The 27,786-nt window shown below is 40.2% G+C and overlaps 2 protein-coding genes across 5 annotated transcripts in view; one reads left to right on the top strand and one right to left on the bottom strand.

The window, feature by feature from the left end:
• IQGAP2 (IQ motif containing GTPase activating protein 2) overlaps window positions 1-27,786 on the bottom strand; it is a 131,555-nt gene that overhangs the window by 26,086 nt on the left and 77,683 nt on the right. Inside the window, exons 8-18 of one of the 4 annotated variants that reach the window (XM_052776874.1) lie at window positions 25,168-25,346; window positions 24,422-24,509; window positions 23,701-23,864; window positions 23,095-23,182; window positions 20,426-20,589; window positions 19,733-19,893; window positions 17,644-17,768; window positions 15,371-15,534; window positions 6,844-6,934; window positions 2,111-2,272; window positions 756-898 (exon numbers count right to left, since the gene is read on the bottom strand). In XM_052776874.1, the coding sequence (XP_052632834.1) occupies window positions 756-898; window positions 2,111-2,272; window positions 6,844-6,934; window positions 15,371-15,534; window positions 17,644-17,768; window positions 19,733-19,893; window positions 20,426-20,589; window positions 23,095-23,182; window positions 23,701-23,864; window positions 24,422-24,509; window positions 25,168-25,346 (1,529 nt within the window). The remainder of the gene's footprint in view (window positions 1-755; window positions 899-2,110; window positions 2,273-6,843; window positions 6,935-15,370; window positions 15,535-17,643; window positions 17,769-19,732; window positions 19,894-20,425; window positions 20,590-23,094; window positions 23,183-23,700; window positions 23,865-24,421; window positions 24,510-25,167; window positions 25,347-27,786) is intronic. The other 3 variants (XM_052776875.1, XM_052776876.1, XM_052776877.1) reach the window with 3 other exon arrangements.
• Window positions 8,860-13,441, top strand: F2RL2 (coagulation factor II thrombin receptor like 2). The gene is made up of 2 exons (XM_052776878.1): window positions 8,860-9,146; window positions 10,831-13,441. Exons 1-2 carry the CDS (start codon window positions 9,089-9,091, stop codon window positions 11,916-11,918), a joined length of 1,146 nt encoding a protein of 381 aa, XP_052632838.1. The 5' UTR covers window positions 8,860-9,088; the 3' UTR covers window positions 11,919-13,441.

Genomic DNA, 27,786 nt, shown 5'->3' with positions numbered 1-27,786 from the left:
TGAGATATTTTTTCATGCTTTAGGAGTGTTCTGCTTTCCTAATACTTACAAGTTTTTTGCAGAAGTCAGACACCAAGAAATACTAACTGAATTGGGGAGCTCTCTACAGAGAAGCACACTCAAGTATTGCTGCAGTCAGAATTTCAGAAGTACCTACACTATGACTTGAGCTGTTTGTACAGCAGAGTAAACCTGTAACCTAGATGGGCTGCATCAGAATAAAAAAACAAATTGTGCAGAAGCTTGTGTGATCTACTTTGTTCCAAGTTATATTTCATGCTAACACAAAACTTCTACAATAAGGGAGTTTAAGTATCACACTCATCCTATTGAACTTGAAGATACAAGAATACTGCCAGATAATTAGGTTTAAACACGAAACGGTGCTTCCATCTGCCCCCAAATACATCGTGAAATTCCTTGTCATAGGCCAATGCAAAGTCCAAATGATATAAAAGGCTATGAAAGCAATCAGACTTTCCTCCATCAGTGTCTGCTGGTGGCCATTTAAAGGAACGCTGTAACTTCCAGTTAAGAAGTCCCTGAATTCTTGTCAGACATCAGGCAGGACGCTGTGCTATCACTGTCTGCTTAGACTTAAGTTGCTGCTCTTGTCAGAAGCAGATACTGAACTAAAGCGATCTTCAGCATCACCCAGCACAGCCTCTTCCCCTAATATTGCCATGCCTTGCTATCTCTCTCTCTCAAATGTTTATGCTGCATTTGCAATAAAAGCAAATGTTTCAGCCACCTACCTGGATTTCTTCACCAGTTAACCATGAAGTTTTTGGTACAACTCCTTCAGGGGCAACACAGGTACCTTCCTCAGTTTCCGCATTGTAATAGTAATCATACATGTTTTTCATTACAAGTTTAATCCATGGACTTTCATTAGAACCTAAAACCAATACATACCATTAGTACACATTTGTGCCCTGTTACACTGAACAACTATAGCTCTCCCTACCCATTTCCCATCTCTACCTTTGCTACAAAGCCATTTTACATGCAAAGCCACTACATATCTTGGCCAGTTTGGAGTAAGGATGTTTTCAAAATATCCTGTTAGGGAGATCAGGATCATTCTTCTAGAACGAAACAGCTACAAGGTTAGCACAGGTCCACTGCTGGCTTCTCTAAACTCCAACCTGCCAAGTTAGTGCTTGCTCCTGAAACAGGGTGTGCTATGTCTTCCACCATCACTCACATAAACGGAACTGAGAATGTTTATAAAAAAATGTTGTTCTTGTCTTCTGGCCAAATGCTGGCCTTATTGACACTTAGCTCACACAGGACATTTCCTATATCCACATCATTGTCTTGTTTAGTGCTTTGGTAAACAAGGCTGTATCCTGACAGGCAGGAAAAGCCTCATTTCCTCATGGACAAAAGGCCCGAAGTTAAAGCTGATATGGTCAGTTGTGCAAAATGCCCTCTCAAAACTCATGTTGCAGGATGAAACATGCTCATCTACTGAAGAAAGCGTACTACATTGATGGTAACTTTTTTTTTTTTTTAAATTGTTAGCTAATCTTGGCTGCATTAGCTATCACCAGCTTGCAGCTCTAACATGACAAAACATCCCATCATCTTGCTATGGGCAGATTCTAGCACCAGCTTTTGCTGATACCTGCTGCTCTGGCAATGCACAGGGACCAAAAATGGGCCATGGACACTCTGGCAGAGCCTGGCTTGATCTTTGACAGTAACATGTAAGGCTGAAGCGTGCAGCCTAACCCTTCTCTGCATCTGGTAACAGAAAAAAAGAGAAGAATGGGAGAGTAATATGGTTTTCTGAGAGGATGGACTAGTCTATTGACAGTCACAGAGAAGCTGCCCTAAATTCACTCAGAGGCTAGTTTGAGGGTCTAGAAAGTCTTAGCTAGACTCTGGAAATAGCTACTCATTTCTTAGCCTGTACTGTGGTCTGGATGATGTGTGCAACAGTTCATCATGTAAAAAGCACTTGGGCAAGTATAACATTTCTCAAAAGATTAAAACCAGCAACTTCCTCAGTTTACAGTGAATTTAGGTAAGCCTTCTGTGCTAGTTTTCCAGTTGCCTCAGTGATATGGAGACGTGGAACTGTCCTGTTCAGGAAGGTTTTTACCTTCTACAGTTTTCAGGTTCTTGGCTTCAGAGAGGTTCCTGAAATAGGTTTCAGCACACTCAGAAATGACTCGTAATCCAAACTTGGACTGCAGTAGCATCAGGATTGGCTGTGAATCACCCTTCTCCAAGCTCTTGTTAATCATTGATGTTCCAACAGCCACTAGGGTAAAATAATGACATAGAAAATTGAGTGGTTTATACTCTATGTACCCACAACTCTATCCTCCAACAGCTTTGATAATGGACTTCTAAGGCCGGCACACACAGACAACATGACATACACAGCAATTCAGTGCTTTGCTCGTATGCAGCCTCCTTCATGCTTGTAAGGACAAGTATTTCAGAGAACAGCAAGCTTGTTAGATAGAAAGCATGCACTCCACCCAGGCTGGGATGCAGCTACAGCACAACTGAGAGCGGTCTGAGGGCATAGCTGCTCCCCCATCAAGAGACACATCAGATTACACCAGGGTAGAGGTTGAGGACAGCAGGTACCCCCCACTCAGCCTGCCCTAACAGACAGACCATCATCTGCTGATCACTAGGGAGCCTTCTAGAGATGCATGAAGTCATTAGGTTACAAGCTGTAAACATTCACCTCTACTGTACAAAATGGGAATAAAAACTGATTGCCTTGAGCAAAGTCTTGCAACACTAACAGCATTCTAGTTGGGATCCTGAAGCAACCCTTTCTCGTCCTCACCCCCTGGGAGCTTGTTTAAAGCTGATGCAGCAAATTCATGCCCTAAAGTTTGCCAGAGGTGCAGCTTTTGCTTCCAGGTCACATAAAAGTGCCCTGAGAGGTGATGCTGTGAAGCATGTTCAAACTTGAGGTTATATGACACTACCCATACTCTGATTCAGGACTTCCTAGGTGTCCTTTGCTTTGTGCAGGTCCCACCATCACAGAAGGAGCTGATACCACCATACCTGACAGCATGTAGCAGCACACACCACTTCAAAGCACCTTACAAACTAGAGGTATATGCTGCTTTAGAAACTGCTGCTCTGGTCTTTAATGGTGTTCCTTCACATCTAAATTCAAGATCTATGCACAGAAGAACAAGTGAATAGACATATGGCTAGCAAATATACATTATATACTGGTTTAAGTGAACCTGGCTACCTTTGCATCCCACAGCTGCACTTCATGCTGAAACACCAAACACTTTTCCTTCTCTTGCGTATATCCAGATCAATACATAAAAGGTCCCTCCCCACACTCAGTGCCCTGCCTACACAGAGCTGACCCAAAAGGTGCTCACTATTGGGAGCCTACATACAGAAGGCACTGCATGAGGCTGAGCTAGCAGGAGAGCATTTCAGCAAGAGAAAGTTTTTCTTTGTGGTTAGTTCGACTAAGGATGAATGGGTAACTTTGGCTAGACAATAACAGATCAATCTCCAAATACCTTGGCAGCCAGCTGAGAAACAAAGTGAACACACAACACCACACCACTACCACCATCTGGGTTTCTACCAGATAGCATCCTGCTATTTTTCTGTGCTTTGAAACAGACCCCTGCCAAGCACGCATGTGCTCCCCACGAGACTAGAAATGACTTTGTAATGCAGCTGTGGTATCGCGATGCTCAGGCATCTGGCCTCAGCAGCAAGGAAGCAGGAAAAACTGGGAAGCCACACATTACCAGCTTGCTGCTGCTGGCCCAGGTGGCTCTGGGGGCTCAGCCCTATCCATACACAGTCCCATGTGCTTCATCAGCTGTAGTCACCAGTATTTGAATGCTTTTCTTCCTCCTTTTCATCCTATAGTTACAGGTGCTGGAAGCCATTGTTATAAAGACAAAAGAGCACACAACCTAGCTGAGAGTTGTTTCTGTAGGTACCCCTGCTGCCTGGCTTTTCCTCATCTTTTAATTAATTATGCTTTTATTTTTGAAGGAAAATGTAAGAAAAATATTTAGTAGGGAAAAAATCCAATTCAACAGAAATTATTCTTTCCATTGAAGTGCTAGCAATTAGTACTGCAGCTGCTGCTCTAAAGAAGGGCCATATGAACCCTGTAAAATTACAAGTTAAACGGAACTTAGCCATCCTTAGGTGCAGGAGAACTGTGGGCTCCAGTCTGCCCCTGCAGCAGTTGGGATGCCAGTACAGACCACACTCTGAAGGGCTCTTTTCCACACCCATCCTCCCTTCAAACAGCTGTGATATGCAAAGATGCAGCTGTCTGGTGTGATAAGCCTGAACTCTCAACAGGGCTAAAGATCATCTTTTTCCTATAACATGGACTGTCTCATGACAGATCCTGCTTTGACAGACGGACTCTTCCTGTGCAAGACTAAGGTCAGTATTTCTGTCTATTCCTGAAGGCTATACAGCTGATATTTGGCCAACCTCACTTTGTCCTCCATTTAGATAAGGAGTACAATGGTTGGACTGATGCAAGAAGTGAAGCAAGGTGATGCAAACTGCACAGCAAACACCACAAAGAATTAGGAAGCACACCAGCATTTACTGAACACGTCTTCCTAAATGAAGATACTGAGTCCTTCACTGACAGGGAAGACAGTTTGTAAAAGCCTTTTAGAATTTTAATACTGTAGTATTTAATATTTATACAAGGCATAAAAACTAGTTTGGAAGGAATCAAGACTGTTTCAGTAGAGCAGCCGGTACCTTCTCTTATTTTGGTGCTTAGTTTATTGCCATTACTGCAGCAATCTCAAAAATACGCTTTGTTCTGACTGAAAAATAAATCTTTGGCTGCCTTGCAAAAGTTTTGGAGTGGAACATGGGGAGCTGTTTGCCTTTCAAAAATAGCATCTCTAAGATAGATCAGAATAGAAGTTCATTTCCAAGTTGTGATCAAACTAAACTTTGAGTTTAGACTACTTGTACACAACACACTAACTTCCTGAGTCAGGATGTGTTTGTTATAGGAAGTATCAGGTTCTGTGCCGTGGGGAAATTTTAAATCTCGGTTTTTAGCCGCAGAAATCTTAGAGCTTTTCTAAAGAATGTGCTGTGCTGACACTGCTCCCTTTCAACCCAGAGGGCAGAGTACAGGAGATTAGCAGTTATTTCCACAAGTGACTTGTTAAAACAGTTCTACTGATCATCCTTGATTGTGAAGAGCTGTGCATTTACTACAAACACAGATCATATGAAAAGTTTTCACTACAACTAGCTCGTGGATGAAGCTGGAACAGTGGCCTATCATTAGCAACATTGTGTGGTATTGGTATATGGATAACGCTGTCCTAATTTCTGCGGGCCATTTATGAGGTATATTCTTAATGCTTTTACACCAGTGGACACAAACGAGGATGTTTTCAAGTTGCTCTTTAGCTTTAACTTACATTTGTTCAATAAGCTATGCATTTCCTCCCCTTCTCTACGCTCAGATATTTCCTCATGCCTCTAGGTAGCATTGATGGGAAGCCAGTTTTGTCCACAAAAGAAGGTATCAGCAGTCGTGAGTACGAGAGCTCCTTTGGGACAATGTGTATGCATGTGACCCCGTCTCAGAAAACACAAGTCAGGTGCTTTTCACTGCAGACGCATGACTCACAAAAATACTTCAAGTGTCTTCAGTGTATCTGACTGGTTACATTAAGACTGTTAATTGATTAAATAATTTCTAAAGTAACAGTAACACTAAATGCAATGTTTCTGTAGCAGGGGTAGAAGATTTTGTAATAGCTAGCTGTGTTTGTTTTCTTCCACCCACAGCTTCCCAAGCACTAACTACTGACATAGCCTGCCTGTAAGTAAACAGGCTGCTGCACTGCGCTAACGAAAGCTGAATGCAGCACTGCAGGAATGCACCTACTTCAGCAGTTGTATTCACAAGCTCTTAGGGTGCAAAAGAAGGCGACACTGACTCACCAAAGCCAAGTCAAGCAGAAGGTGAACCAATACCCAATGCCAAGCTAACAGCCTCGGCTGGTCTGTGCTGGCCCCAGGCAGGAACAGGTAGGGATGTCACCGTGCTCTCCAGTGTGCCCCATACACCCAGCTACTTTTGCTTCTACATTACTTGCCCAAGTTTATTTACATATTATGAATATTTTTTAAAAATTACTATAGTCAATCCAAACTTTGACAGAAGGTGTTGAGTGCATCCAGTACAAAATGCTCTGACAAGCCTCAGCTTTTTTCCTACAGATTTCCTCTTCTTTACAGATTGGAAGAGCATGCACTTCCCCAAAAAGCCTGAGTGCTCTTTTGACACTACTTTTAAAGTTAACATGTTCCTATTTTTTTTGTTAGCACTTAATAGAAGGCATTATAATAAAATAGTAATAATCAAAGTTGTAAACATATAAGAATTTGCTCTTAAAACATGCATCAAAATTTTAGTCTTACATAAGTAAAATAAGCTCCTGAACGGTATATTCCTTCTCATTCACATATGCTTCTGTTTCACCAGCTATGTGAAGATATACTGACACTAGAAATCTGGGTCATGATATTAACCTATATAACCAAATCCACTAAATTGTTAAGAAATTGTAATTAATTAAGTAATTAAGTAATTGTAATTGTTAAGGCCAAGCCTTAAGGATTACCACTTTAGATAAAACCAATACCACCCCTGGAGATCTAAGTCACCCTCATTTCAGTATGATAAAGAACACGTATTCATTTCTTTTGATGTATTTAAAGGGCTGCTACACTTCCCTGAAGTGGAAAAAATAAGTTACCAATTTCAGTTTTTCAAGACTAATAAAAACAAGAGCAATGCAGATGCAGGTTAATGCTTACAGATTGCCGCTTCTTTTATATTGTTATTGGCATCACTGATTCCCTTCTGTATTTCATCCAGCCACAGAAGCTCTGATTCATCTTGGGATTCCTGGAATAAAGATAGAGAAAAGCCTTGAAAAAACTGAATTATAACAAAAGTTGTCTGAACATACTGATGGAGCTCCAATATACAATCTACTATTGCAACCCCCTTAGACACTAAAAAGAATTTGACTGTTTAAAATCAGCAATAAAACACGTTCATATTTTATTTACTGACTTGAATAAGCTCCTGTTCAAATACAAAGCTCTGAAAGTTTTCATGTATAGAAGACACCATCCTGCTAAAGATCAATAAAAATTTTGAGCAAAGCTAGAAATGTTTCCATTTCCATGATGTGTAGGCAAAATAATCTGACTGTCAGGTAAAACCACACATTATCAGGCAGCACTGTGATAGCTGCATCAAGATGCCAAAGCAGAAGACTGCAGAAGGCTGGTTCACTTTCAGAATCCCTCATTTGGAAAGGATCCACATGTACATCTGAGTACATATTACATTAGAAAATAACAGCAAAAACTGTCAGAGAAAGACAGCTCAGCTTTAGTAATGATGACTTAGCTCAGGTGGCAAATGTTTCAGGAATTAAGCAGCAGAGCAGGTGTCACTATTCCTACAGGCTAACAATGCATGGCATTAAACCCAAGTCAAAATAGAAGGTGCAGGGAAGGGGGCTCAGCATCCCCACCAACCAGCCCTGCTCTGGCTGCCCAGGTTCACAGGTGAACCAACACTTCAGCTGAGAAAATAGGGTTTTGGAGCTAAAGTGACATTTAAAATGTAATGAAGTAGGTGGGGCAACAAAATTCATTCTGAAGAGGAAAGAGGAGTGCCAGGTCTATAATAGACTAATGATGAGAGAAATTGAAATATATTCGATAAAGATCTAGGAGTATATACACACAAATACTTCAGGAAAAAAAAAACCAAACCAGAAACTCTCTCAAGCTAAAACAGTGTGGACAAAGAACCAGCTTCACAATGAATATCCCTGGTTTTGCACCCAACTCCAGGCCAAAAATCCAACAATTCTGTTATCTGCAGAAATTACAAAGAGAAGACAGGGTTAAAAAACCCTAAAGACAGACTCTTCAGTTTGCATCATATATGTAAACAAGGTAGCGGAATATCTAAATAAAATCAAGTAGTGTCAGGCAATCGCATAACAGTGGACACACACCACAAGTTTTTCTAAGAAGAAAGTTAAAGTTAACACTTGGGAGAGTGTATACTAAATTCCCAAACTAAAGCTGACGATTTTGAGAAAAGGATTGAGAAACTGAAAAGAATTCCTTATCTGGTGTCCAGCTTTTACACACTAAATACAAAACCAGACACAAATACTGCTCTGGAGCCAAGTACAGCTTATACCGAGCCTCACTGCTAGCTTGGAAGCCAGACTGAGACTTGGGCTAATTTTGTCTGCTGAAGCAAGCTGTTGTTATTTGTCATTCAAGGAAGAAAAAAAAAAAAAAAAAAAAAGGCAGAGAAAAAGGAAGGGATCAACAAAACACTAGATGAAAATAGGGGAAAGGTTTTAGAGGCTGCCGGCTGTGGAGGGGTGGGAACTGTCCGAGCAGAGCCAGCAGCTGGATCAAAGGAACACAGACAGCTAACAGCTGGTAGGGAGGTACAAGGCAAAAGCAGAGCACAGTTTTCTTAAGGCACATTTCTGTGCGTGGCTTGCTTTCACCTTTGCGTTTGCTAAACTGAGATCACCACACTCTTCTCCAAGCCTGGCTTCTTCCTTGAGAAAGGTACAGAGTTCAGCAACACGTCATTTCGGATTGTGGATGAGACCCTTGAGGATTTACTAAATGTACCCTTTGATTTTTCCAGAAAACACCTTTTTTACCCCCAAATAGCTGTATGTACAAATTCCAGCAGAACCCCCCAAATTGGCTTCAGGCTTATGGTAAATTAGGAGTTAAATTGCTGCTGTAAAGCAATTTTATCTCTGTGTTGGGCAGAGGCTGAAACTGAGTCATGTGTGCATATTTGGATACGTCACACCCTCTTGCTGTAGTAGACAAAGAACAAACTAGCTCCTTACCGTAAACCTCATGCCTACAGGATGCTTCTGGAGGACAGATCAATCATTCTTTAGTCCCTTACAGAGGGGAAAAAAATCCCCCACAAAACACCTTTTGAGATGAACTAGAGCAGCATCGTCGTTTGGCTAGCTGGATATCACGTACTACAATGAAGATACTGGTTTTCACTGGACTGCTCACTCTTACCTCCAGTCTTTTCACAACAGGTGAGTCCTCCTTTCTGTATCTATTCCTTTTTGATAGTGTTGGCACTTCACCAGCTTGAATGGGTTGTACACACATGCTTACAGAAAACTATAGTCTAGGAAGTCTCACTTAAGGCAGATTTTTATTCTTCCATTTCAATGACACCTTACCTCCCCACTGTCACTTTCTATAAGGAATTTTATTTAAGGGATCTTTCTGTGCTTACTGAGGACTCGTCTTCTCTCTAGTATTTCTGTAGTGATATGATAATCTTAAACCTGTAGAGTCTTGTTCTTTCTGCTTTAAAATGTTCAACAGAATTATGACTACAGATGGTGCTATTAGAAGGAAATGCTTAGATAACTATTGTGACAAAAATAACCAAAGGAAATAATCAAATAAGCCCATTTTTTAAATCACTAGGATTAAAGCTGTTTTCAAACAAAGCTCATTTTTAAAAGTTATTTTATATATATATACACACATATGCATGCGTGCACATATATGTCTTTTAAAGAGTGACTAAAATTCATGTTCTGGATTAACAATCCAGAAAATTACTAAAAGGGATACAGTCTACTAACTATCATTTCAAAACATTCTACCATAAGTCTGCCAGTAAGCACTGATAAAACTGTTTTCCATATTTTATTCCAGTATGGAAGGGTAAAAGAAAAACGCACATGTTTTCATCCAAATTCGAGTTTGCTTCTGAATTCCAGTTTCAAGATGCATGCTCTAAGCTTTACACTAAGTCTTTCTGCATTAAACACAGCTAAGAAAAATTTTAAATGACAATATTAATTACACAGCTGTTTATTCTGCAAAATCTATTTTGCAACACATGATTTTAGAAGTATTTTGAATACCTTTGTGCTTTATCTGGATATGCCAGTGTCTCTACAAAGTTCTCTACTAAAGACTGAGGAACAGAATGTGTAAGGAACACATTAATACAAGTGGCATCACTGGCTTTGCCCACATGCTAACAATATTTACTCACCGAAAATTTTCCTGCTGCATGAAAAGGTTACCAATAAATTTGATGTAATATCAGCCCAAGCATTTGTTTTCAGTTCTCAAGACTGACTGCCCTTCATCATGTATGAGGAGCTGAAAAGACCTGGTTTGCTTTAGTCAGAAGCTGAAGAATAACATTAGTTTGATATGTAAGACCAAAAAATTGAGGGTTATTTCAACTTTCTAATTTGAAAGTTTCAGCCTGTATTAGGCAAGACAGTGCTTTTTGCATCTTTTGCAGTCATGCATTTCATCTGTGAAGTGACAAGGATAGTACCGCTGTTTGCTTTGGAAATTCTGATCAAGTCTAGACCAAGGCTTCTGTTTATATGATGAATTACCAACATTGCTACTACTGGGAAAAAACCCTCTACAGGTGACAAACATTCCACAAGTGTCTGATATTTTTTTGCCAAAGATTACTAAAAGCATGCAAAATGCAGAAAGATCATCTTGATGCTAAATTCATGCTAAATTTTCAAGGTTGGGTGTGAGATGACAAAGTGAAGATTGTCCTTGAGTACATTTGATATGAACACCTAAAGCAAAGGAGAATGCCACCAAATCTTTTAAACATATATTGTTTTTCACATGGAGATGTTTACCTTTCTCCATACCTGAAGGTGAATTATATTGCTAATCCAGTAGTTTGTCCTTTTTAACAATTTTAACTTTTTTTTTAAGCTTCAGAATTTTCACTGAATGGCTCTGCAATTAAAACAGTGTCTCTTATTAAGACTTTCCGTGGAATTTCAGCAAGAGACTATGATTACATCCCCCCTTATGCTATAGAAGGGGAGACAACGACCATCCATATCACAGAACAGAAATGCTCTTCAAAAAAGTCAAATGACTCCACTTTAACAGAAGTGAACAACACCACAGTGGAGTACCTGACCAGTTCTCTGAGCACCAAACTAATACCTGCCGTCTACCTCAGTGCTGTTTTATTGGGTGTACCATCTAATGCCATCATTTTGTGGATGCTGCTTTTCAGGATCCGGTCAGTGTGCACTGCCATCCTCTACGCAAACTTGGCAGTTTCAGATCTGCTCTTCTGCATCGTGCTGCCCTTCAAAATAGCATACCACATCAATGGGAACAACTGGATTTTTGGGGAAATGATGTGTCGAACTACCACTGTGGTGTTTTACGGCAACATGTACTGCTCCATTCTGCTGCTCACGTGCATCAGCGTCAGCCGCTACGTGGCCATCGTTCACCCCTTTACCTACAAGAGCCTGCCAAAACGTGCCTATGCCATTGCAGTCTGCGCTACCGTGTGGACCATCGTTTTCTTGTACATGCTTCCACTTTGCATAATGCAGCAAAGCTATTACGTGAAACAACTGGACATTTTTACCTGCCATGACGTGCACAATGCCTGTGAAACAATATCTTCCTTCCAGTTCTACTACTATATATCTTTAGCTATCTTTGGGTTTTTAATACCTCTTGCAACTATTGTTTTTTGCTATGTCTCAATTATACGAACACTTAAGACTCATGAATGGTTCTGGTACGTTAAAGTCAGTCTTTTGATCCTTACCATCTTTGCTATTTGCTTTGTGCCAAGCAATATTATCCTTATTATCCATCACATTAACTACTACTATTACAACACAGATGGGTTGTATTCTTTTTATCTAATTGCTTTATGTCTTAGCAGCTTAAACAGTTGTCTTGATCCTTTCCTTTATTTTCTGATGTCAAAAATTAGAAGTCAATCCAATATTTATCTAACAATGGTTAAAATATCCAGGGAAAAATGAATTTATTTCTATATTAATATTATGTGAATTATGATTTTGTATAGCATTAACCCGGGCAGCAACAAACCTCAAGTGCAACAATTAAAATTAAAAAATTAAAAAGTGTTAAAAACCTCCCACAATCTCAGTAAAATTTACTTCCTTCCACACACCACACAAGAAATATCTTCAGAAATATGCTTTTCTAGCTCTATAATTTTGTCACTTGCATTGCAACATCTGGCATACGTAGATTCAGGGAAGTGGCTCTGCACCTCCATTTCCTTCTGAGAAGATCACTTTCATGGCCATGGAGAAGAAACCAGGATATCAGTTCACCACAGCCTCTGAACACCAGAAGAGGGATCAATAGCTGAACGGTACTTTTAGGCCCATTCAGGATTTCCAAACACTTCAAATTAGCTCTCAGCCCACAGTCACTGCAGGAACAGCGATATGAAAACAAGTTTTTGGCCCAGTGGAAATGTGAACAAGTAAAAGTGTTTTCTACATGCCTGGGAGCTGTCAAGCTTTGCAGAAGCTCCCTGTCACATAGCCAAGAGCAAATACTGCCCTGGATATTGGAAATAAAGAGCCAGAGTCCCTATATGTTTAACAGCAGTAAGTCTACAGCTGTAGACATGGAGCCTGACACTTCCAAGGCAGCATGTCCTATAAGGCTGCTTAACCAGCTTTGCATTGCAGACTTGTTCTTCCACTTCGTCAGTGCCTGCACTCCTCTAGCCCATGAGGATTGCTGGGAGCTTACGCTTATCAGTGTGAATCCAGGCACGTATTATTCTTGCTTGGTAACCAAAACAGGGAAGCTATTTTGTAGTATTCTCTATTTCCACATCCTCACAGGAAACACCTAGTGTTACAAATACTGAAGCTAGTTGTGATTGATTGTCCACATTAATAAAGCAAAGGGTCAGCTTTTACATTTATGGAAACTCAAGAGCTACATATATACTAACTGTAAGTTCCTACAAAATGAGCTCAGTGGTTAGCGCATTTGTATTTGTAACTGCAGTGTGTAAGACTGATGAGAAAAGATGTTTTACAAAAAAAGATTTTTTTACAATAGCATTGTAAAAAACTTTACTTAAATAAAATCATTTGCACTGGAAAATGTCTTCAAGGAATTTGCATCCTGTGAAGACTCCCCCTCTTCAATTTCTTCTTGCTCCTAATTGAAGTTAGTTTTAATCATGCCATTACCTCAACATGAAAAAGAACAGATTTTAAAGATAACTTTAAAATAATCAAGGTGTTATACAACTATTGTAAATACAAAAAGTGTGGACCTAACTGTAAAACCTGTGTGCCTATCACTCAAAAAAAATCACATAACACAGGAACCATTTCAGAGTTTGGCACATCTGTTTAACTTCTCATGTATCCATAATACACTCCCTCAACACAGGGTCTCCCTTCCCTGGGACCTGAATACACTTGGTTTGAAATGGCCTTGAGAACTGTTAGAAGCTGTGGTTTAAGATTACAGGAATAAATAAATTCCAGGTTTGCATTTTCAACTTCAAGCAAGGAACAAGTAGGTGTGATCTGAGATTAAGACCTCTAACAGGTACTGGGAGATTTGGGTGCAGACTCTACTTTCCCAAAGCCACCACAGCTACAGGGACTTGACAGCAGGCTGGTTAGAATAAGCAAACAGGTTTGACCGATATGTTTTTCCAGACACTGGGGAACACAGGAAGTTCACAGGCAGACCTGTCTGATCCTTGTAAATCAAATACTTCCTTTTGCCATGGCTCACTCTTAAAACATGCTAAATACAATTAAAGGCAGATCTGCTTTCTAAACAGGGCTCAAAGAGTGGGAAATAGACAAAATTTAGACATTGCACGATCTTTTCAGTTGTGTTTGGGTTTCTTTTTTTTAAGGAAAGTTCAATCCAAATCATATGTTTACCTAAGGAATGGTGATGTCTGTGTAACTAACCAGCATAGAGAGTAAGTCAGATTAATGCATCTGAATATTTCTCTTGGGAGCACATTTAGTAGAATGTCTTGCTCTCTTCCTAAACAGGAGCAATGGTCCTGTTTACAGAGGGGATGTTTTAAGTAGCTGTTAAAGGACTGCAGAGACAAAATATCTCAGGAGAGAAAGGCCAGTGGAAGTCTCTAGGAACATCACAAATTTTTGAGCAAGAAGATTTCAAAGAGATTACACAGTTTTTGTTCCAAAACTTGGAGACACCCATTTGTTTCCTATCAGCACATTCACACGGGGACAGGAGTAGGCACCAGGTTTGCACCCACCCAGGGAGTGCAGCGGCAGGCAGCAGGAGCAAGCCAGGGCAGGGCTGCTCTGTGCAGCCACCTGGGCACCTGTGGGCTATAGGTCTCTGCCCCAGGGACATCCCAGCTCTCTACACGTGCACAAAGGGTCTGGCACGTCTCAGGCCAACACTGTGCAGCCACAACCCACGTGGACACTTTCTGCATGCAAATTCAGCTTTTCAGGATCCAGGGCTCAGTGAAACCAGCCCTTACCTGGGAACCCAAGCAAGAAATTGAGATGTGCAAACGGCTTTTGAAAGCTCTGATGGTGGATTGTGGAAACACACTGTTTCACAGCAGGTACCACAGGTGAGGTGGCAAGATAGCTGGAAGATATTTCTACAAGCTGAAGTTCAGTGACTTTCTCCAGCTGACCATATTACTTTAGGAACACATGCGAATTGTAAGCATCTTTTCCAAACACTGGACATTTTAAGTGCTGTGCTAGTAGCTTTAGTTAATCTTGTGTTCAGTCACACCCTGCAAGCTGTTAGGCTGATCTTTGTTTATGCTTCCCTGAGCTGTGATGCCAACCAGGACACTGCTTTTGGGGAAGCAGATAGCAATATCCTGCTGAGATAGGTTTAAACTGAAGGCACATACAAGACAGCCAGTTTGTTGTTGCATGATAAAGCCAGAACAGAAATACGTAAAAACTCCACTATTATAAAACACCAGGTTTAAGCAACTAAGGCTCCTCAAAGTACTTTCCAGAGGTTTGTTAAGGAACACCATGACTTCAGTATGACTATGACTCCTTTCTGGCAAAAGCCTCAAGTCGCATCCATATTGTAACTACCTGCCTGACACAGTCTAGTAACTAGATCCTTGCACAAATTCATAACTACGTCAGGGCTGCTGCTGCCCTCGGTTTGTAATAGCCACAGCGACCTAATAGAATTAAAAATGAAGCAAGGTTATGTCAAGTCAGTAGTGACACATACGCAGAATATGTCTTAGTATTAATACATCGAGAATTAATCCCTTTTGCCAGTCAGAATAAGTTGTAGTGGAAAATTACTTAGTGCCAGTTTGTTGTCATTGGCTTATTTACAACCCCATTGGCACAGTTAATCCGAACATCAGGGGAACAGGACAAGGACACACATGTAAGTGAAAAGAACTAGCATTTCAGTTCTGACAAACAGCAACAGTTAAGGCTCTAACCTTGCATTTCTGTGCTTTGGCGTGGTACAGAACATCCTGATAATGCCTTGCATTTACTGGTCTCACATCTTGCAGTTTGGCTGTGGGCAACAGTAGGGCTTCTAGAGTTTTCTCAGGATTTCCTTGGTCAATTGCTTCATTAATGTGGCCAACTGCAATGATTCCTATGAAACAGAAAAGTTATTAAAGACATAGTTATGAAAGAAAGATGTAACTTATCCGATATGAGGTACAAAGCAGTAACATGAAGAACAGAAAAATCAAGTAACAAGAAGCAGAGGCAGCAACAGAAGCTGAATTTAAATTATTTTTTGCTCAAAAATTCATGTGAAGGTACTAAGTTGTACAGTTTTCCTTTCTGCCACTCTTATTGGTTCATCTGAACCTACCTCTTATAAAAATCAAATTTATCTTACCCAAAAACCAAAACCAGACTTCCCTACTTTCAGGGCAGGAGTATCTACATGAAGCTTAAGGAAAGGTTGGGCATCACATCTAAATATGTTTACATATTTATTGGCTTACAGTGCTGAAAGACTTATATTCAGGTGATTTCAGACCAGATTACTTGAAACCCTGATTTGGACAAATACAAACATACTGACCCCCCAGCTACCGCATTACATTGCAACTTAACCTAATTTTTTAAATTTCACCTTAAATAACCAATCTGATAATGTTGACCTTATGAGAAATCACTTGATTGTTCAGACTAGTGGCACTCAGGACTTCAGTCAGCAAGTAACATGGCCCATTGTATTTAATAAAACCTCTAACTCATTTTCTTCACAGTGGTTTCAACATCTTATTTCCTCCTACCCCCAAACGGTGCTGAAATGTGCTTTCTCCCTAAAGCCACCCCAGAAGGGCACCAGCCAAGGGCTTCCCCGTCTCCTGTGAGGGATGGCATACCTGCTGGCAGCAGATCATCTCTCACCAAGTCTCTCCCAGACCCACCAAAGCCCAGCTGGTGGGGTCACAGATCCATGTCCTCATAAGGCTTTGGGAATGAGCAATTTTCTAGGGTGCTACCAAAGAGGGGCCGTGCAGACATGCAGGCTTGCTTATGGAAACAGAGGCCACCCTTCTTCCTCTCCTCTCTGCCCCAAACAACCATCACTGGCCAGAAGCCAGTGTCACTGAAACCAAGTGCAACTATTTTAATACTAAATACTGACTCTCCTAGTGCAAGACCACCTTTCTTAAGGCATGTTTCAACTTCTAGTGACTGCAGAGATTCAGACAAAACAGTGATTATGTCAGTCAAATGAACTGCTCAGCATCCCACCAGGCTGGAGGGCACACATTGTGAGCAAGCCGCGAGGGTCCATGGCAACCACTTGACTAGATTTAGGAAGCAACAATCCAGTTAGTTTTAGTATTTCTGTAATACAAAGCTTCCTTTACCAGTATGAAACAGTAGCACGCATGACACTAATGGCAGTGCAGGAAGGGCACACGCACTGGAAACAGCCTACACCTTACAAAGGCTCTCAAATTACATTCAACTGCTTCCCAAATGGCAAGCAGTCTGAAAGCTGCCCTCTCCTTTCTTGCTCCAGCAAATCAGGCATAACTTGATAGCCTCAAATTTTAGTTTAAAAAAAAACCAAAACCCAACCATACTTCTGTATCAGTGGATAAACTTGATCCTTTAGCATTTTTGAAGCCCAAATGACCAGCTATCACGTTTACTGTAACACCACACTTTTAGGGCAATACAGTTACATTCAGCTTCAAAAATAAACTCTAAATCCATTCATATTAGGCAAAGTGGGCATAAGAAGCTACTCTCAGATGGGAAATCAGGTTACCTAAAAGGAGAGCAGGACAGATAGTTGCACTGCATAACTTCTTACCAGCTGCCTTGTGAAAAACAAGGGCTTGGAAATAGTTTAACATTAAAAAACTCTTTTCCACAGGACACTGCCTGTAATTTCTTCCACTATCCCCTAATATGCTTTTTGCTTACAATTTCTGCAAAATCCCCAAAGTGAGACCATCCAGTGCAAATACTGAAAGATACTGCCAAGTGGGGAGAACCATGGCATTTTTTTTAGCATCGCAGAAGGCAGGCACCCTATGATATCTTTCAACCAGCCATAACACAACCAGGAATAATTCAAGGAGATTTAAAGACCAACAGGCATTCAAAATTATTTAATGCTTTTCTCTCTTGAAGAGTGTCTGTACAAGGCCATTCAGCACAGAATTTTATGTACCAAGGACAAGACTACCATCTCTGCGGGCAAGGTAGAGGAAGAATTACTTACTTTCATTTTCTTCTTGAATTTGCATAGTAACCATGTCAATGCAGTTCTGGATATCATTCCAGCTTAAATAATCTTGGCCTTGAGATGAAGCCTCTGACTTAATAGACAATAGTGTATCAGCATAACTACAAGAAGATATAAAATATAGAAGTGTACTTCATATACAAGAAACTGCCATAAAGAATTAGTCAGATGTATCATCCACCACTTAGTGCCTAGTATTTTTTTCAATGAATTTCAGACAAACTCATCTCTTGCCAGAAATAATACAGACATGCAAGCTGCCTTGCTGGTTCTACACATGCATTTCATGATCTGAAAAAATGGCCCTGTACGCTAGTTCAGAGCACTTTTCTTGGCAATGTGGGATGATGGTAATACACACACTGGACATACACTTTGCTGTATGGTGCTACAGATAAATCCTGCTCTGATTTGCCCTTCCAGCATTCAGCAGCTTGCACTTAAGGGCTTCCTGAACTAGAGGTTACGTATCACTTTGCTAGTTGCAAACAATGCTATGCTCCATTAATTTATCAACTCTAATTTGAAATCTTATATATTCTTGAGGAATGACTCCCACTATTTAAGTGTTTTGTGAGATAGCAGTTCCTTATGTAAATTTTAAACTTGATATTTGATAGTGTCCAATCTTCTCTCGCTCCAATTCTCATAAAAAAATAAAAACTGAAGTTATAAGAGAAGCTGGCAACTTTTATTAACCTTCCCCACATAATTAACTTTTGCAGACCTCTGTCATATTTCCCCTATATTCTCTCTTCTAGGAAACACATTCCTAAAGTTAATCTCTTCTGGTAGAAAGCCATTGAACACCATCTCCCTCACTGAACTTTTTCTAGCTCTACTGTATTCCTTCTGGTATTGTGCAGTCAAAGTTTCCTGCAATATTCAACGTATGGTTGGCAGCACAGATTTACACAATGGCATAATAAAATTCTATTTTATTCTCTACTCCAACTAATTCCTAGAATTTCATTTGTATTGACTGGCAGCTTAATCTAAAGATCAGGTCACAGTAACACCAGCCAAAAAAGCTGCACTTGGACACTTTGGGGCCCATTTCTGTATATTTATAACATTGCTTCTCTTGCCCACAAGCACCACCTCACATTAGCAGAGCCCAAGTGGCAGAATAATTTTGCTCCACCTTATGGCATTCTGCTCCCTCTAACCAAAACACTGGCCTCTTATTCCTATCCTGACTGCCCTCCTTCCAGCTTTGAGACACCTAGCAAGGGCCACTTTCAGACTCATGTCCCCTGGAAGCCTGGTGAAGGTCTTCAGCCACTGCTGTCGCTTTTGCCTAGTAATGCCTTCCAGCAGCAGATGGAGGTTTCCACCAGCTGTGACAGAGAGGCAAGAACCAGCCCATGCCCCCACACTCTCCCCCACATGCCAGGGGCTCAGGTCTTACAAATCATAATTTGGCCTGATATTTTTTGCAGATACACAAAAGAGCACAGAGGTAGCAACACATGGCTGTGACCAGTCAGACACATAGCAATGCAAGCAGCTGGCAGCTGAGTGAAGGCTATGATTTAATGTTAAACATGCACATGTGCACAGAGTTACACTCTGCTTTTTAGCAAACAGGACTGTGCTACATTTTTCAGACCTTCGCAATTCTCAGGCAAAAAAAGGCTCAGCCTTGTTTTAAGGGACTTCCTGGAGCTTAAGGCATTAAACACTACCTCATTCCAAAGATCTTCTTTCAGAATTGCAGAGAGGTTACTGATTAACAGCTTCCAGCTGCAGTTGGTTCACATTTTAGTGTCTGCAAAAATTCTTGTCAGATCTTAATGTTTACTTTCTGAGGATATTTTCCCTGCACCTCACACATCCTCTGCCTTCAAACATCCGAGGTTGTGCGATTACTTATACTTAAGGATACACAACTAGTTCAGCAATTGTCACATTATCCTTTATTAACTTATAACACAGATGTTTATCTTGCAGCTATTTCAGCTTCATAACCACAACACAGGACAGCCCACCTAGTAAAATGCCTACTTATCCTTTTTGCAGAAGTTGCCAAGTCTCACCCAGCCAAGATAAAATGAACCTTTACCGTTGAAAGCTTTCCTCTTCCAGATTATTGAAGCCAATGCATGGGTTTCTGAGATGATTCTTTATCATTAGGATGTCCTTATTTTCCAAGGCCTGGTTTAGCAACACAACAGCTGACAACATTTCTACTGCAATAGACAGTTCATCATGTGCCAGGTAGTTCTGTAGGACAATAATGTATTGTAGTCAGGAAGCTAAATAAGCAGTGTAACAAATTTAAGTTACACAGTCTAGATACCATCAAGGAGATGGACTTGATTTAAAAAGCCTGGCAAATTTCCTAGTCACAGGCATATCAGGTTAACACAACACTGGTGATAGAGCTTACTGGGTTTGCTACACCTTGAGCCTTTCATTCTTTTGCCCCACAATCCCATCTATTCTGGTCTTACCCTCATAGCAGGGGATTACTTTTCTACACAATATATAAAACAGAGTTTTTCATTAAGAGCGTGCAACAATTAAAAAATGACAGTTGATTTGTTGCAACACAAGAGCTCAGCCAGAGCAAAGTGTGTCAAGAAACAAATTCTGTGATTCAATATTGCCTATTCAATGAAAACCATTCATGCAATACATAACACCATGGCAAGAGAATTAAGTCTCATTTTACACAGCAACATGCTATGTTTGTGCTCTTTCGTGGTTTGACTACATAACATCAGTGAGCAGGTTGTAAGCTTTTCACTCTTACCACAGCATTCTGTTGTTGGAGGTTGAACAGCTCAGTCTGATAGACAGCAGCAGCAAATGAGTGAACAACAGGAAGCTGCGCCTCCGGTTTCATCAGTGCAACCAGTGTTTTACTGGGATCACTGTTACGAATTGCAGTATTGATATTGTCAACTGCTATAAGTTCTAGAGAACAGCAGGGAAAGAAAAGCCTATTAATTTTCATATGCCATTTGCTTTTTATGCCGTGTAGATGGCAGTTAGGCTATTCCAGAGAGTATCATTTGCTGTCATTAGAGAAGAAACATATTTGTGTGAGATTCTTGAAGACACAACTACTGAATGTTTTAAAAACAGTGTCTATTCAAAGGTACGCAGCAAATAAGTGACTGAAAGACTTTAAGGTTTCTGGACTTTTAGATATTAGAGACTGCTTATTGTACCTTTAACCCAAAACAAGTTGCTGACCCAATCCCAGCACAGAGAAAGACCTAACATCCCTCCTGGGTTTGCTTGCGGCAGGTACTGCTGGGTACATCAGCTGCAGCGCCTCAGTCTTGCTTCACCCCAAACACTCCTCTCCTGCGCCATGTTTCCTCCCTTGCTTCCTCCTTTTGGTAGGACTTAGCTAGCTAGAACGAGCCTGTCCTGCAACACCAACAAAATTTTTATTGTTCATTTCAGGAGGCCTGGTGGAAATCAACCAAATACGTTGGGGGACTGAGATTTTCAGTAGCTGAACTGATGGAAAACCACATGCTACAGCTTCTAGGACTTCCTCTGCATGCCAGCACCTGTTTGTTTGTCTAACAGTGTGGAAGATCAGTCCTCACAAAAACTGCCATCTAGAAATTATCCCCTTCTCTACAGCTCAAATTTCAAATTAAACAGACCACCATAAAGGAGTATGAGCATAACCCTTTTTGGTACCTAAACAACTCTCCTGTTTTGCTTATTGCTGAACTGACTTCAGCAGAAGTTTGAACCCCAGTAGAAAAACGCTGAAAAACACTTCCCACTCAGGCAGCTGCAAAACCCTTAAAACACACCTTAGCTTAGTCACAGCCACTGTAATTGCACACCTGAAGGAGCCAGCTCTGGAGAAACCCAGTCCAGGACACACCCAGGAACATGTTGTACAAGGGACTGCTCTTGTCTTGCACAAAACGAAACAACCTTGAAGGTTAGAGTGCATGAGGCAGAGTAAAGAGTGACAATTACGTAAGTGTCATTTCCATCAGCAAAATAACCCCCACCTCCTCTACCTCATCTTATGGCTTTTCTGTATATTATTATCCAGGGAATGCTTTTAGTCACCACTAACTGCTCAAGTCTGTACAGGACTGCTTGTACAGCAGACACCATCCAGAGTTCACGTATGCAGCAACACTCAGATCTTACTATTACAACACAGAGACTTTGAAAACCTTTCTAAGTAACAAGGCCCACCTAAACAAGCCCCTTGCCTCTCATCTCAATTGCTCTGAAGCACAGTCATATGGGGCCATGTTGTGATTGACGGCTCTGTCTATTGGCTATTCCTGAGGTTAGAAAAAGGAAAGGCTCTCAAAGCTACAGCATTCATGCTTTTTTTAGAGAAAAGACCAAAGAGGAAAAAAGTCAGAGTCCACAAATGGACTAGACGAGCTCTGTAGTTAATAACCAACCTACTGATTTCTAATTCAGGAACTGAGCATGCAACTTGCAAAACACACTTTACATTGTTCACATTCCAGTAACAAAACCACTATTTTTTCCTTTTCAAACCAAACATAAGAAACAAGTTGCTCTCCAGATTGCTGTTATGGCTTTTCATACACCACATTTTTCCTTCTCATTACCTTTACCAAGGAACAACTCTTTTAGAGGAAGTACTGCTTACCATGCCTAACCAACCTAAAATAACGTAACATTTGAGATAGCAAGTCAAACTTATCTTCTGGCTTATGTTGACCTCACAGTACAGCCTTTAAGTCACATTACGAAAGCAATCAGCCTGCATTCAAAGCATTGGAAATAATACCAGAGACAAAACAGCCACTAAGCCATGCCCAGGTGTAGCATGAAACAACAGCATTTTAACCAAAGCTGAACTTCCTAGCAAAGAAGTTCCCAGTCAAAAGCAGGAATACATGCACTGCAAATTTAGATCCCCCTTAACTATATTTTTTACAAACTATAACTTTTGTCTTGTGACATTCTTAGTAGGCTAAGAACAGGTCAGATTTAGATATGTGTGTCTAAAAGTGAGAATAATTTTCCTCTGTGATGTGATTGCAAAATATTCTTCCATGTGATCATTCTATTTTTATTTTTCCATGTGATCATTCTATTTTAATTCTACAAGGATGGTCATTGCTTCCCAGTGAGAATTAATACTGCACTAATAAATATTTGTTCAAGCCATCAAGCCATGCATTGTCTTCAGTTTTAGCCAATGTGTTTACCAGTGGCTCAAGTTATTCAAAGAAAAAAGCGTTAGCTATCTTAGATAAGAGTATATCCAATGCAGCACAGATTGGTGACTTGGCAGTTGTGACACCGAGATGAACAGTTACAAAAATAAAATGCAACACATATGGTTTCAGTTTGAGAAACCTTGTTTACATGCAAGAAATGGTAGATTCAATTAATCAGCTTAACATAATTAAACGGTGATGGTAAAAAATGAGTATTAAAGCAGTTACTCACTAAGCTTGTGAGCCTCAGCTTCCGCATTGGCAACACTAACTTCTTTCTGTATTTCACTTTTGTCGAGCATATTTGGAACCCCTGCTATCTAACAGATCAGAAAAAAAGATTTAATTATGCTTTTAAGTTTGATGGGAGATAAGGGATAAAACCCCTTTGACAGGACACTAGGATTTGATTGTACTATCCCCTGTGCATCAAATACAATGTCACGGTAAACACAGCATTAATCTGTTCCTGTGATTTTCATCTTTCTCAAAATGATGGGTTTTCTTCTTAAAACCCAACTGACTCATTTGCTGTTAATGATTCAATATTACCTTTTGTTGTACTCAAGTTATAACTTGTTTTCAAAACAAACATAGTATTAGGGGTTGCATGCTATATCTCAAATTTTCATCTTGTATCTTAGTAACTACTTAGAAGGGCATCATGCTCTTTAGAGCAAATGCAGCTATTCTGGTGTCAATTAGTACAGTAGTTATTCTAAAACCTTTATAAAACTGTTTCATAAGTGATGCTGAAGGCAGAGTAAAGGCAATTTCTCTGGATTAAGATCAGCTAAGAAATGCAAACTGTTGTGTAGTATCTGTTCCATTAAATTACCTGCATTTTCTGTTCTTTAGAATCACACAATTGCAATAGGTACCATGAGGAATTTTGCGGCAGAACTTCAAATAGGCTCAGAGCAGGACGGTTCAAACCTGCCATCAGTGCCACTTCATCTTGCCGGTCAATAGCCTCATTCACTTGGACTAAAGCTATGTGAACTGAAATGAAAACAATGCTTATAAACAGCAAATACGTTTTTGTGAAGAAGTAGTCCATTGCTGTCAGCATCTCACTTGTTATAAAAGCCAGCGAGGGTGGCAATCTTTATCCAGCAGAGGATTATCTATTTCAAGACCAGTCCTACAAAGGGAGTCTAGCTCTGTGCGAGCCTGTGTGGGAGCAGTTTGACCACAGCTAACTGGAAGCTTAGGAATGAATTTTGGCTCTATATAGAAGAGGGGGACAAAATTTACAGTATTCTGCACACAAAAGGAACTCAAACATAAGGAAACAGAGCAGGCAACAAATTATTTGATTCTGAACTGAGGAATCCTTACAACAAAAACCACACACACAGACATTAACCCCCCAAAAGATTAGTAGAGAAGGAGCAGCAAGAAAAAACTGTTGTAGACAGACATTAGCTACTTCTGTATATTTCACAAAGTTTCCACAGAAACATTTTTTTGTTCGTGTGGATTCAGGTCATGTTCAGCTGGAATCTGGGAGATCACGTGTTACGTGCATACTTCTGTAAGGATCCAGAATAGCTTACTGTTTATCTTATTGATATTGCCTTGAATCTCAGCTTGTGTCAGCAGCTCCTCATAGACGTCTCTCTCTTCTTCAGAGATTGTTCCATTCTAAGAAAACAAAATTGTTGCTAGTACACACAAATCTTTGCAGAGAGAAAAGTTATTAGCGGGAGTCATCAAAACTGCATCAGCTGAAATATTTGCTGGGTGTATTTGTAAAGGAATTTGTTGACCACATGAACTAAAAAAATCAGCACTTCATGGTAACTGGCTGAGCAATATTTGAAGCATTTTCTGCTTCCTGTAAAATAGCCATGTAAATATAATGTAGCATTGTTCAACTACAGAAAACATTAGCTCTCGTGTAAAAAACAAAGCAAATAATTTCACAGTAAAGATCTGTAGCAGAAGTAATACTTTATCCTCAAAAAAGGTATCATTCTTTTTGCAACTTTTTAAACAGAAAATTTGTTTTTTCTAAAGCAGTTGATAGAGGAAAACCAATCTTTATTTGTTTTTAGTCTTCTGGTATTTTATCCTTTAGTCAAAGTCAAGCTACATCATACTCATAATAATCATATTATAAAACTGGCTGTCAGCTTGTTGCATTGCCATTATTTATCTTATTTAGCTTAAAAGTGGTTTTTTTCCTAATTATACTAATTTTTAAAATCAGTTTAAGTTAATTTTTAAAACAGTAATACTACAGCATGAGAAACAACATGAAGAAACATGTATAATAAGACCCCTAATAAAATACCATTACCTTAAGTCTTGCATTTGATTCTTTTCTCCTTTTAGCTTCAAAGAGTTCATTCTGATAGTCCTGTGCAAGTTCCTCATCCACATTTAGCAACATTGCATTTGGGTTCCTCAGAGTTGCAATGGTTTGCTCAGCTCTTCTCCTCTCAATAGCTTCATTAATTGCTATTACTGCTGCATGCACTAAAATTAAAAGCACAATCCTAAACTTCAGGAAGCAAAACATATTCAAAACTGTCACTGTTTCTTCTGATTTATTTGAAATGAATGTTTAATATATGTTCAACAATTTACATATTCCCCTTCAAACATCCCACTCCTAAAGTTTTCCCTAGACTGCAGCAACAAAAGCACTCCATGTTTGCTCAAATGTGGCACACTGCTGTCAGTTCCATGTTCACCCTTCTCCCAACTAGGGGTTACTATTTTACTGACAGAAAATAAAACATGAGGTACATTTTATTGTCCAAGTCTTATGTCATTTAGATGGCAATTATATGCAGGAATTGAAAAGATTTTTGGTAGTTTTTCTCTTAAAGCTACTTTCATGTCCATGAAGATACAAGACACATGAAAGTATTGTCTAAACTAACTATATCTGAAGGATAGTACACAAGAATAAGGAAATCCGGACTCCACGAAACTTGTCCTCCAGAATACATAGTTAAGATTCTCCAGGCAGGGTGCAGCCCTGCACTCCACATCTAAGCCTTCCTGGGATGAACTGGCTCCTTGTCTGAGGATCTCCACGAGCAGCTGGGGAACCAGAGAGACAGTGATGTAATGGCTGTTACTTCTGTCACCTGCAAAACCACAGGACAGCAAACTCCAAACAGGGCGAGAGAATACCCAAATTGCTTTGCAGGATTCCCAAAACATTACTGCACAGGAAAAAGGGAGTAACTGTCATAGGACTCGCTACAGCTATTGACCAGGTTAAGTGTTAAACCTTTCCTTTGAGAAAACAAGAAAACTTCAAATACTAAATAGATGCTTGACTCCAAGATTTTAGGAGTCAGAAATAGTCTTGTTTTTCCACACAGCAAATTTACATGAATGTACACAATTAAAACCACTTGCAGCTGCATTAGGTGTAGAGTGATGGCTAACACACCCTTCTGAGGTATTCCCTGCACACATTTGGCCCTAAGATCAGTCTAGACTAAGGACTTCACTAGAGCTACAGTTTGTCTGGACCTTCATGCCACAAAGAGACCCCAACAACTGTCTGGTGGCACATTCATCTCAAAGATTTTACAGACATTTCTATTTAAAATGTAATTCCTGATAAATGTTTATCTAGATCTTACCCCAAAGGAGGAATGCAGCAACTCCCCATTTATCACCACAGCAGCTTGTCTGGGATTTACTTTCATGCCACCAATGAGATGTGTGAGGGAAAACACAAATGCCATCTTTCCTTATTCGATCAGTATTTATTTGCTATGTGGCATTGCATGGTTTTGCTAAACTGGAGAAAAGCATTCAGTAAAAAGCACTTTTCTGGATTAAGTTCAACTAAGGGCCTATATATCTGAGTTTAGAGCCTTCAGTATCTTTCAGTAAATAAAAGAAATGAAAGATGCTTGTCAATGATTAGGAAATTTGAGTTTTTAGAAAAACAAAGGAGTGTACAAATTTAGGGAAGTAGAACAGAAAGGCAGACCATTGGAAACTCAACATGGGCAAATGAAGCATGAAGTGAAGTTATACGCTCTCAGAGGGGGCAGTTACTGGAACGACTCGACCAGCTGTTGGTGGATAACCCATTGCTTAGCATTAAATTCATGCTAGAAAGTTGTTCTAAAATTATTTCACTCTAGCTCAGTTCAGCATAGCATCAGATGGGAAACAGAATCAGCTGGCATGGTGGAGGAGAAGCAGAGAGACAGACTGGTTCCTCTGACATTGAACTTTAGAAACAGGGTGTCCTAGTTTCAGCTGAGATAGAGTTAAGTGTCTTCCTAGTAGCTGGTACAGTGCTATATTTTGAGTTCAGTATGTGAAGAATGTTGATAACACTGATGTTTTCAGTTGTTGCTAAGTAGTGTTTAGACTAATGTCAAGGATTTTTCAGCTTCTCATGCCCAGCCAGCGAGAAAGCTGGAAGGGCACAAGAAGTTGGCACAGGACACAGCCAGGGCACCTGACCCAAACTGGCCAACAGTGTATTCCATACCATGGGACATCCCATCTAGTATAGGAACTGGGGAGTGGGGGAGGGGAATCGCCGCTCGGGGGACTAGCTGGGTGTTGGTCGGCGTGTGGTGAGCAATTGCACTGCACATCATTTGTACATTCCAATCCTTTCATTATTGCTGTTGTCATTTTATTAGTGTTATCATTATCATTATTAGTTTCTTCTTTTCTGTTCTATTAAACCGTTCTTATCTCAACCTGTGGGTTTTGCTTCTTTTTCCCGATTTTCTCCCCCATCCCACTGGGGGTGGGGGAGAGCGAGTGAGCAGCTGCGTGGTGCTTAGTTGCTGGCTGGAGTTAAACCACGACACAGGGCAAGTTCATAGTGGACATTAGGAAAAGGTTCTTCACTGAGAAGGTGGTCAGTCACTGGGACAGGCTCCCCCGGGAAGTGGTCACAGCACCAAGCTTGTCAGAGTTAAAG

This window comes from Harpia harpyja, chromosome Z (assembly GCF_026419915.1).
Source record: "Harpia harpyja isolate bHarHar1 chromosome Z, bHarHar1 primary haplotype, whole genome shotgun sequence".
NCBI classification, from domain to species: Eukaryota; Metazoa; Chordata; class Aves; order Accipitriformes; family Accipitridae; genus Harpia; species Harpia harpyja.
Note: the sequence above shows the minus strand (reverse complement) of the source record. Positions and strands in the feature narration are given on the sequence as shown.

Coding starts and splice junctions, on each gene's coding strand:
- F2RL2 (XM_052776878.1), top strand. CDS start 9,089: ATGAAGATACTGGTTTTCACTGGACTGCTCACTCTTACCTCCAGTCTT. Junction 9,147..10,830: donor CTCCAGTCTTTTCACAACAG/GTGAGTCCTCCT, acceptor TTTTTTTTTAAG/CTTCAGAATTTTCACTGAAT.